The sequence below is a fragment of the Nanorana parkeri genome, unplaced genomic scaffold (assembly GCF_000935625.1).
Source record: "Nanorana parkeri isolate BGI_ZX_2015 unplaced genomic scaffold, ASM93562v1 scaffold677, whole genome shotgun sequence".
Taxonomy (NCBI): Eukaryota; Metazoa; Chordata; class Amphibia; order Anura; family Dicroglossidae; genus Nanorana; species Nanorana parkeri.
In genome coordinates, this window is record NW_017306945.1 from 753,754 (window position 1) to 766,078 (window position 12,325).

General features: G+C 42.6%; 1 protein-coding gene across 1 annotated transcript in view; it reads right to left on the reverse strand.

The window, feature by feature from the left end:
- Positions 1–10,340, reverse strand: part of HNRNPLL (heterogeneous nuclear ribonucleoprotein L like) — a 57,504-nt gene extending 47,164 nt beyond the window's left edge. Inside the window, exon 1 of the mRNA XM_018563572.1 lies at positions 9,962–10,340. Coding sequence (XP_018419074.1) covers positions 9,962–10,120 — 159 coding nt within the window. The 5' untranslated portion in view covers positions 10,121–10,340. The remainder of the gene's footprint in view (positions 1–9,961) is intronic.
- Positions 10,341–12,325: the final 1,985 nt, after the last annotated feature.

Consider the following 12,325-nt stretch of genomic DNA (forward strand, 5'->3'; position numbering starts at 1 on the left):
CTCGCGGTATATTGAGGCGCTGAAGCGGATTCCCACAATTATGTCTGGATCCGCCCAGCTGCGTTAGTGACAGCTGGCTCTGCCTATCTAGAGGCGGAGCCAGCTGTACCCGCCTCTCCCCCAGTCAGCCCTGGAGGATCGGAGCGGGGAATCCAGCCCCTCCCCTGTCATTGCAGAGAGACGTGACAGGATCGTGAGGTGAGCGAACGCCAGTATGTGTTCGCTCACCTCCCGATCTACTGAGCCGACCTGTCACAGTTTCATTGTCACAGGTCGCCTAGAACTATGAGGTGAGTGAAAAGCACTCACCTCATAGTTCTCCTTTAATTTCAGTGTCCTTTTAGGCCTCATTCACACACACAACGCAAGAGCAAAATTGTATATTGCGTATATATACACGCATATACGCAAATATATGCGTTCACTATATGCAATCCCAGAATGCATCATTCGTAATAGAAATGGTAATGTACTATACGTGCGTATGTGGGTGTATGCGTGTGAACATGTGTATATGCGCGTAAATACGCAGCAATACGCTACGCAAATATACGGCTCCATACGCAGCTATGTGTATGGAGCCATTTATTTGCATATGCTGCATATGGTACAATACGCGCATATGTGTGGCAGTGTGAATGAGGCCTTATAGGGATCATTTTCCTTTCTTTGCTTAATAGCGGATTGTTTATTTAAATCACCCTAAGTTTGCTAATAACATTAAAACATTCCCTGCACTGATACAATGCTTTTACACACTGACAACCAATTAAATGTGTGTAATCATTCTCAAGTGCATGCTGCCCCAATAATGTGCAGTTCAGGCTGAAACGCAGAATGCCCTAAAGTGTATGTGCGCTGGAACACATGCCAGGTATTTAGCTTCTATGCCAACACGGATACAGATTGCTGATTGCTTGCTATGTAGTATGTATCCAGCACATATTGGTCCCTACTCCTTGCCTTTGCTCACTGAATTTTCCCATCCCTAGTCACTACTCTACAATGCTTTGCCCAGCCTTACTATACATATTTTTATTTCCGTTAACCATTTTGTAACCAGGCTGACTTAAACAATAGCTAAACCTCTACATCTTGATAAAATAGCTTTTTAGCTTTAGTCCTATGGATCTACAGTATTTATCACTATAAAATCCCACTGCCTCTCATATCAGAAGTGATTTGTCATTTAATTTATTACAGGTATTTATATAGCGCTGACAATTTACATAGCACAGTACATATTCACCTCAGTCCCTGCCCTCAAGGAGCTTACAATCTAAGGTACCTATCTCACATGCATACATACGAGGGCCAATTAACCTACCAGAGAAAGAAAATTAATTTTGATCACACTAGAAATTCAAAGAGCTTGCAATTTTTCATACACTCTGCAGTAGTACCTCAAGCAGTGGGAGAACTGGGGAAGCTCTGAACTTTTGAATACCTCATTATAGTATGTAAATAAGAATAGAGGGGGGGGGTGTTATGTAGTCCTAACACTTGCTTACCAAGGGTTACAAAGCTTATCCTCCATAGCTACAGTACAGTGAATGAGCATTGTCACCCAAGGAAATTAAGTGTTTTACTGGCAGGATTGCCAGGTAAAAATAAAGGGTATAAGCCTGAAAAAACAAATGCAGCCACCACATCTAAGGAGTGATAGGATTCTCAAATTATATCTAAACCCAATAAAAACAACTTAATACATTGCAGCCTGTTACTCTGAGCCAGGTTTACACTTGAGTGATCCGTGATTGCACAGCAATCGTGCACGAAACTGCACGGTCACGGAATCGCATACCACCACTGATCGCGCTTGTGGTCCCATTCTTTTCTAATGGCACCCTAATCATGCCAGGCAGATTGCGTGGTTGCCCACCACACTTCTGCCAGTGTAAATCACACACGATCGTGGCTGTACCTTTTTTTGCAACACAACGGGTTTGGTTGCACTGACAGAATTGCAATGGCAAACCGCGCGATTAGAAAATCCCCCATTAGAAAATAATGGCACCCCCCAACGCAATAGGCGGTGGTGGGTGACTCAGAGACCGCACGGCAAGCCGCCGATATCGTGCACGATTGCTGCGCGGTCATGGATCGCCCAGGTGTGAACCCGGCTTAAAGAAAAAGATGCCAGAAATGCAAAAGGAGAAACTAAAACATTTTTACAACACAAGTGACACTAGGCTCTAACACCAGTCTAAGGCACTCTATTTTCATCCATGAGACTGTCATTCTAAAATTTAATTGAGATTAAACTGAAAATAACTGGCACTTTTTGATAATAGGAAAGCTTATCCTGGTGTGTTAGCTTTGTGAGCTGAGCCCAATGTCACTTTCCTCTGCCAAGACATTACATTTTTTTTTTTTTATTCATATGCTTTCAGTTACTAAGTCAGATTACAACTGAAAGTAAGTGTAGGCTATACTAAAATGCAGTATAAAAAAGGAACACAAACATGTAGCAGTTGCAGGTTTCTCACATACACTTTAAATCTTATTATTTGACATTGTTTGATATCATATAGCAATAAAAAATGTGCACTGAGGCTTGCTGGACAGATTCCACATAAATGTCATTAACCCGAAACGCATTTTTTAGACAGGTTTGAATTTGTTCCACAGCATGTCTGATCTTAGTGCTTGTGTGTGTTTTTTCTTGCACAATTTAATAATTTTCAACTGATTTGGCTGTTTTTTTTCCCCCAGACAAAAAACAAAACAAAAAACAATTCAGGTCTGCATTAAGCAGGTGGCAATATATTGGAGATTATGAATGCTCAATTCTTAATAAAACTTAAGTGAGCCTTAAATTTACCATACATGCAAATCCACTAGTCAGAAGATTTAAAGAAAAAATAAAATTAATAATAAAAAGAATATATCACCCTGGTAGCACAGAGCAGCTTTGCAGAATCAACAGAAGATTTCCTGCAGTCCTGAAAAGAAACCGTGCATGCATTACATGCAGTGATGCATCACATCTCTAGTGTATGTATTTCCACTTTTTTCAGACAAATTTTAGAAAAGTCCTCTATAGGTTTGCCAAGTGTTCCTATTCGCACATCATAACAAAAAGTTTTTTTTGGTTTTTTTTTTACAAAATATTACCATTTAGATGTGTAAATGAAAACATTTTGTTTCAGGAAGAGCAAGTAGTATGGAAGCAGTATTTTTATTTATTTAAATACGCTATGTAAATGAGAACATGTAACAAATATAAAAATAGATGTAATCCCAATTTGGCTGCAAAAGTGGAACTAAAAAGACATGGTAAACTTATCTAGTGATTACAATTTGTGGGATCAGCAAAGGATAGCCATAATACGTCTGAACTTGCAGTGCAAACATACAACCAAACGTCATTTTGGATTAAGCTAGGTTCAGATATCAGGGGCCCCGGGATTGTGCATGATTGCACATAGCGATTGCCGCGTAGCCCCATTGATTTCAATAAGGTTATATCCGTGAGCCAATTGCTTAAAATAGGTACATGTACCTCTTTCTGCGACACGCACCCCAATGAGAAGAAAAGAAAGACCACAGCTCTGAAGCACTCTAAAGCTTGAAGAACACCTGCATGAGTTAGTAGCAAATAAGGATTCCCCCATGTATACAGAGAATTACAAATGATACAAAGAAATAAGGCTTTTAACCCTTCTGCTGATGCCAATGTCGAGGCGTCTATAACTTCGACAATATCAAGTTTTTTTTACATTTATAGATCTCTCCGGAATATGAGGATACCACATGTGAGATTTTTTCGCAAGCCTAGTCACATAGAGGGGTCCAAAAAATCAAGGAACACGTGGCGCTTTCAATAGGCATAAATTACACATCTAATTTCCTGACTACCTATCAAATGTTTGGAGGCCCTGGAGTGCCAAGACAGAAACACCCACAAAATATCCTAATTTTGGAAAGCAGACACCCCAAAATTTGGAAGAGGATTTTTTTGGTGTAAGTACTTTGAAAATGAAGAAAGAAAATGTATTTTTTTTTTTTTTAAACACAAGTTCCCCACAATTAATAGGACATGTAACCCCACAAAAAATAGTTTTGTTTCAATTCAGGTTTTTATTTCTTTCATTTTTTGGATCCAAAATTTGATTTGTTTAATTTTTCGGATGCGCCTGAATTTCCGTTTTGGAACTAAATTACTTGACTGTACCTGTAATGCAACCCCCCAACATCCAAAAAAAAAGAGATCCGATTGGCCAGAGAACAGTCCATGTCCGATTTAGTTGCATGGTGAACGAAATTCAGACGGATCCTAATTTTCGTTAACCTCCCTGGCAGTGTGGCTCGGGGTTAATTTTCAGTACCAAGAGCGATAACCCCGAGCCACACTTGGGATAGCACAAAAATGTCACTTACCTTCCCCCTGCGAGCCCACGGTGTCCTCTGCTGTGTGCGCCCGGCCGATGCCGGCATTCAGTCTCGTTTTTGGGCGTCACAGCGGGGGGCGGAGCCGGCGGGAAATTAAAAAGTGAAAACATGACATTTACACAGAATATAATGTAATCTGCTATAATTACATATATGTATCAAACTATTTCACTTCAATGTTGTCATTAGAGCTTTGTCCAATTCCCTGCCTGCACTTTTACTGTTCTTTCTGCCTGGAAACTTGAGAACATCCATGGCATCCAAAAAGGCCTACAATATAAAATCAACAAATTGCCATGAAAAACGATGCCATGAAAAACAATGTACCGCTTTGGCATGCTAAAATCCTGCATAATCATACCGCCAGGGAGGTTAAAGGACCATTCGGACTCGTTCAAATTCGAAAATTCTGATGCATCTAAATTTTATGATATTTGTACGAATATCTATTCGGAACTAAATGAAATTTACATGTCTAACAATTAATAAAAGGTATTTCTCACATACAGCATGGGCAGCCATAGAATTACACATAAACAGCCCATTTGTCCTATCATTTAAGGGCTAAATGTTCCTCGTGCTCAAACTTGCAGACTCCTCCCTTTTTCGCTTCCTGTTGACAAGATTTCGGGGTAAGCCTTTGTGATTTGGTCGCATTGTACCACAGGCTGGGCTTTGCTTGAGGAAAAGGTGCTTGGATAAGGGCACACTGGTATAAAAATTGTCCACATAGAAGTGGTATCCCTGATGGAGTAAAGGTGATAAAAAAGGTCCTACACAAATTGAATAGTAAAAAATAGTTTAAGAAAAACAAAAAAACAGAAAATAGGTGTAAAATTCTCAGCTTGCACCTGAACTCCAGGTTGGGCAGCAAATGTGGGGATGACAGGTGTTGCTAAAGTAAGGGGTAACCGCAAGGGATTTGAAAGTGCCTCTGGTACATTAGTATGGGCTCTCAGGGGCCCAAGTCTTTGTGGCCTATGTTGGAGCAACCAACTACTGGTGCTTGCCATTTCATGGGGAAGCTGCTTGCCTGCTGCATGTTCGATGTTTAATGGCACAGTATGCCTGGCTCTTTTAGCTGTGAGAACTCCATCTTCTAAATCTGAGGTGGTTAGTGAACCACTGCTTTCAAGAGGTTCATACTCTTGAATCAGAATCTGACTATGAGGTCTCTCCGTTGCTCTCATCAGTCATACTGAGAGCCTGAAACACCTCCTCACTAGTGTATTATTTTTATTTTACATTTTTAGTGGTTGCTGAACTTTTCTTGTTCTTACAGAACTGGTACTTGTGCTGGCAGGAGATCAGGACACTGGTTGTGACTGTAAAAAGGTACCTGGCGGAAATCAGGACACTGGCTGTGGCAGTACCTGCTGACACCGCACTGGTAATCAGCAGGTACTGGTAAACACTGGCTGTGACACAACAGTACCTGTCCACACTAGTACTGATACTGCTTGCAATCAGGACACTGGTTGTGGTTGTAACAGCAACTGATGACACAGTACTAGTAGAGCTTTAACAACTAATCGATAATGAGATTAATTATAATCGATAATGAGAATCGTTGGCAATGATTCTCATCATCGATTAGTTGTCGCTGCACTGCTCCTCCCTGCTAGTGCTGGCTGCAGCGCTCTGTGTCCCTTTCAATCCCCGCCTGCCTGCTGTGTTGACATTCAGCTGCCTCAGATTCTACTGGTGTATGGCCAGCACCAAGACTGGCACCCGCAGCATCTTCTCTGTGCTCCAGTGGTCATAGGCCTGCTGTATCATCATGTGCCTAACGCAGGGCCAATAACCCTGCATTAAAACGTGAGGACTAGGGCTGCAACTAATGATTATTTTCATCATCGATTAGGCGGCCGATGAATTGGATAAAAAATGTTTTTGAATGAAAACCATCCTTAATTTAAAATAAAATGCACAAATGCAGGTGTTGCAAAGTTTACTTCAGAATAAAACCGCATGCACAATTTTTTGCAATCACACTGCAATGAAATGCACGGCATTGCAGTATCGTGCGTTCCAGTGCAGGCGATCACACTGTGGGTGAAATGAATGGCACTGCAACGCACCTCCCGCAGCAGAATTTGCCAGGCCGAAACCGAAAATTACTTTTTTTCCCCCCACTTTATAATTGTTTGGGGTTTTTTTTTAAATCATTGTATTGTACGCAAGCACCATGTGAATAGCTGCAGCCAGGAAATGACAGCTGCCAGTGGCAAGATTCCGCAGACAGCAGCTGAACGTAAATACAGCAGGAAGTGGGCTGGTGCAATAGCGAGTCTGCTATTGGCCATTTCAAAGTGCAGGCTGGATATGCACCCACTGTTTGCTGTGCCCTCCTCCCAGCGTCGAGGAGAGAGCTAGGGAATCCAACCAACTAATCGATAATGAGAATAGTTGGCAACTATTCTCATTATCGATCGACTCGTTGCTTGCAGCCCTAGTGAAGACGTCAAGGGATAGTCCACACGCCGAAAACGTAGGGGAGTACAATGAGCACTGACTAAATTTTTCCACCCCCTGCACTAGAAAGATTTTAAACATTTTTTAGAAATAGGCACACACAAAAGGAAAAAAAAATAAAAAATCTTGCTGGCTGCAAGGCTGGACAGACTGGCTCCTGATGTCCAGATTAATTTGCCTCCCTGCACTAGAATGGATTTACACTTTTTTGCAAATATGCATAGAAGCATATCCCAGTAAGCTCCACTCCAAATGCAGGTTGTACATTACTGGCGGTTGCACACTCCCCATACACCTTGCGATTGTCAAACGAAAAGTCAATCGCACACGATTATCGTAAGGTGTATGGGCACCTTAAAGGAGAACTATGACATGAGTGATTTCCACTCGCCTCATAGTTCTAAGCCGACTTGTGACAATGAGACTGTCACAGGTCGGCTCAGTAGATCAGGAGGTGAGGAAACACATACCGGGTTCCCTCACCTCTCGATCATGTCACGGCTCTCTGCCGTGACAGGGGGAGGGGCTGGATTCCCCTCTCCCTGCTCCGATCTGCCAGCGCTGACTGGCGGAACGGGAGGGGGCGGGTACAGCTGGCTCTGCCTCTAGATAGGCAGAGCCAGCTGTCACTCACGCAGCTGGGCGGATCCCGTCATCTAAGTCGGGATCCGCTCCAGGTGCGGCATCTCAGTATACCGCGAGCTGTAGCTCGCGGTATACTGAGCTTAGGGTAACGGGAGGACGCTAGTTTGTGTCCTCCCGTTACCCCAAGGAGAACTATGGGGAAAAACACTGACCCCATAGTTCTCCTTTAAGGATTCCCAAGACTGAGTTGTTTGCACCCCAACTAGACTGGTTGCTAAAGCTTGCCATACACTTGTAGATATGTATACAAACGTTGATATGAAAAATCTCGTCAGGACATAATGCCATCAGAGACTTGCCGAATGTCCTCCGCTTGGTTTCAACATTTTGGAAAGAATAGTTTCTAAAATTTAAAAAAAAAAACAAAAAAAAAAAACCAACAACAACAACGCATTCACTGTTAGAAATTCTGTTCAAGAAAAAAAGAAATTCCATCCTGCGCCTTCATTTTTTTTTCCAGCACTGCAGTTGTCGATTTGATCCCATTAACTATCAAAAAATTGAACAAATGTTCCAATTTTTTTTTCTAAACGAAATTCTACTGGTATATGGCCACTACTGCGTCTGCTTCTTGCACAGTTTTATAGAATTGGCGTGAAAACATAAAACAATCTGAACAAATTGGCAACAGTCTCAATAAAGGGTGTCCCTAAAGCAATGACACCAGACCAGAGCCCATTAGTAGGATGCCAGCCATACAAATTGGAAGATATAGCGGTTTACACTTAAAACGCATTTCATCTGCAGGCTAACCCAAGAAAATATGATTCCTCCATCAACGCTTACAAGCATGGATGGAGGAATCTCCTGCTGTTTCCATTATATCATGACAGCGGCCGCTGGCCAATCAGCTGCAGGCTCTGTTCGGATGAAAATTTTGCAACCTGCTCTTTCAAACAGCTGATCGAGGGATGCTGGGCAGACAGGTGCTGCCAGTTTATCAAGAACTGGCCACAATGTGCACCGTGTTTAGCCTACTTTACGCTATAGAGTGGCCACGGACAATCCAATGACTGGCAGATTGGGGTATAGCGATCTAGGAGGAATAAAGCCGGGTATACAAGCTTCAGATTTTGACCAGTTCTTCATGCACCTTTCCGACCGGCAACCTACAATCAGCTGATGCAAGGAGCATCATCTGGAAATTGTCGGCTGAACAGAGCCAGCAGCCAATGAGCTGCCAGCTCTGTTTGGGTATTCTGACAGCGGCTGGTGGTTGCTGTCAGAATACAAAGAAACAGCAGGAGATGCCTCGTTTAACACTCGATTAACACTCGTAAGCGTTAGAACAGACTGTTATTTTCTGTGTTCAGCCAACAGGTTGAACAAAGAAAACAGAAGTGTGTATACCGGACTAAAGTTTCTGTTCTTTCTTGTGTGTCTTCATGAATTATGTCTTGTGAAGGTGAAAGTGTCGCTTGCCTGGGGGTGGGGCCTACTGTCATTCTCTAAATGCACAAAATGAATGTTAAATGCCTTATTAATAAGCTCCCAATGAAGTCTATAAAAACATCACACCAAAAGAAGCACCTGACATTTCTCAGTCTCACACCACCTAGGTGCAACCCAGCACTATAGAAAATAATAGGATTCCTTTTGTCACACAACGGCCGAAGCGCTTCAAATCACACAAGTGTGCAAGGGGACTAAGGGCCAATTCGCATCAGCCGCTGCGCAAAATGGCACACCGCACTGTGTACTTTTTTTTGGTAGAACTTTATTTAAATGTCACAAGTGACATTTTATTCAGTTCTACAGGCACTGCAGTGTGAGGGGTGGTTGTTCCACATTGCATCCTGCTGTAATGAAAGTACAGCATGCTGTACTTTTCTTCAGCGCATACCACCGTGGTGGTTGTGTGAACTGAGCCTCTCCAAATTGCCTTGTCTGCGCTGGCCGTTGTTTCTAAGACCCAGTTGACACTTGTCAACATTACGCACATTAGAATGCATTGCATTCAAACAGCCATTTTATTTCAATAGACTGACAAAAACACAACAATAAAGCATGTGCACCTTTTTAAAAAAACAAAAACCACACAAAAACACATGGTCATTTTGGAGCACTAAAACATGCATGCTATGGCAAGTGTGCTTGGATGCCATTAAGAATGAATAGCAGCACATCTGCAAAAAAACAAACATGCGTTTTCATGCACTGCAGGAACACACACCATTTCACACAGATGTGATCGGTGGTAAGGCTTGTTTTTGGCAAGGCAGTCTTTGATATACTCGAGTGAAGAAGAGCTTTCAGGAGCAGATCAGCCCATCTACATACGCACAAAGCAATGACCCCCCAACATCCATCAGTCTACCAGCCATGCATAGTCAGGAAATAACACCTCTCTACTGTGATTATCAGCAGCCTTCAATCACAGATAAAAGGAATACGATCTAGAAAAAGAGGACACTTCGCTGCATAATATTCTGTCCATATATGTTACCTCGTAGCTGCCTGAGTCTCTAGGTGCTGCTGCTATCTCCCCATCATGCTCCTCCGATGCACAGTCTATCTCTCCGTCCTCCTGGCCGATCTTCAGCCTCTTGGGCTTGCTCTCATATTCCCCTTCTTCGTACTGCTCGGATGATGACGAAGACGACATCGCCACAGCTATTGTCCACCTCTGTCTGATGTGACACTATAGACAACGTTCATCCAAAGAGGGAGTCAGGCGGGGGAGGGGCGAGGGCCGGGCACAGGCAAGTGGGCGGGGTGCCGACGCACCCAGGGCCCGCACTACACATTCTCCGGGATTATCAGGGAAGAGAGCGGCGTGCAGGGCGCATGTTCCAGGCTTTGCATCACCGTTTACAGCCGGAGGGGAGGGCCACGCCCCGTGGCAGACTGCGGTCACTGGTTGGCTGAATTGTTACTACAGAGTTCGTGTTTTCTCAGGTTGTAAGGGGCGTATAAAGTCGGCCTGTGACTACAATCCTTCGCCTGAGGTGGTTATGATTACGTTTTCACCTCGTAGCGGCTGGACGTTCTGTTTAGCAACAAAGGCCCCATTACCACATGAAGTAAAATACGTGCACCCAGGTGATTTTGGAGCTCATTTCTAAATGTACTTGGTAGTATGTACTGCATAACTCCCAACCTTCTGAGAGAGGGACACATAATTATAGCAGGAAATATATAATTAAAGGACGTGGTCCTGAAATGGCTGTTTTTCACCACTACCTTGGCTTTTCAAAATAGCAAACGGAATAATTTAAAGGCTAGATAGAGTTGAATCGGTTGTTTATTAGCATATTTCACAGGATTTAAACAATTCGTTTCAGAATACAATATGTAAGAAACAAGATATTAGGAGACAATAAAAAGTATACAACAGCTGTGATCCGGCAGTGGTAATTAGATAATATGCATGGTCACATAGGTATATCAAAACATCTCATAGGGGTTTAAGGCACAGAACATGGTAAAAAAGAGATGTGCTATAAGGGGCAGAATTCTGCCTTGTCGGAACAGACCCATGCAGACATATTAACCCCTTCATGACTGAGCTTGTTTTTAGTTTCTGTTCGTAAATGACTGACACACTTGACATTTTTGCTGTGTGATTCTTCCACGTCAGTAATATACTTTCTTACAAAGTGCACCCACACATATTATATATTGTTTTTTAGAGGACAGATAGGGCTACATATTTATATCACATATGTGTGTCTAACGCCTCACTTAGGACAAATAAAATATAAAAAAAGAGGAAAAAAACGTAAAAAAAACCACTTTTTTCCCAGTTTTGATTTGTAGTATTTTTTTTACAAAACCAGCACAGCTAAAAAAAAATCAATAAATACATTCATTTATTTGTCCCTTATTTTATTTTATTTGTTACACATTTTTTTTTTTTTACACTTTTCACAATTATTTTTTTTTTACACTTTTCCCTTTTTTTTTAACTTAAAAATGTTATTTTATTTATTTAATTATATCAAGCAGTCATTGTGAATTAATCTCACTGTTACTGCATGATAAATTAATAAATTTTTGGTTATTATCAGGCTGCTTCAAACTTCAGAACAGCCGATAATAAGTTAGTGACACTGATCCTGCAGCAGTTCAGGATTCAGCTGTCACTAAAGGTTTTCTGATTGTTGCAACAACGATCAACAAACAAACATTCTTCTTTCAGGAATAGATACATTACAGGAATAGACACATTATGTATCTATTCATGAGAAAAAAAAAAAAAGCCAGTATAGCTTGAGAGAGATATCTCTCGATCTATACGAGCTGTCAGAATGCCGTGACTCTCAGACACCCATTAATGAATGTTAAAAGCTGATTCTCAGCGGTTAACAGCCCTCTAAAGCAGCAAATAACTCATCACGTGTGTGGCTGGACGTACGGTGCACGTCTCCCGTCATGAAGGGATTAAAGGAGAACTATGGGGTTAAGGCTTTTCCCCATAGTTCTCCTAAGGGTAACGGGAGGACACAAACTAGCGTCCTCCCATCACCCTGGGCTCAGTATACCGCGAGCTTTAGCTCGCGGTATACTGAGACGCCGCAGTATACCGCAAGCTGCTGCTCGCGGTATACTGAGACACTGCAGCTGAAGCGGATCCCGACAATTATGTCTGGATCCGCCCAGCTGCGTGACTGACAGCTGGCTCTGCCTATCTAGAGGCAGAGCCAGCTGTACCCTCCCCTGTCTGTTCAGCTAGTTAGCGCTGGCGGGGAGGGGGGAATCCATCCCCTCCCCTGTCACGGCAGAGAGCCGTGACAGGATCGAGAGGTGAGCGAACGCCGGTATGTGTTCGCTCACCTCCCCATCTACTGAGCCGACCTGTGACAGTCTC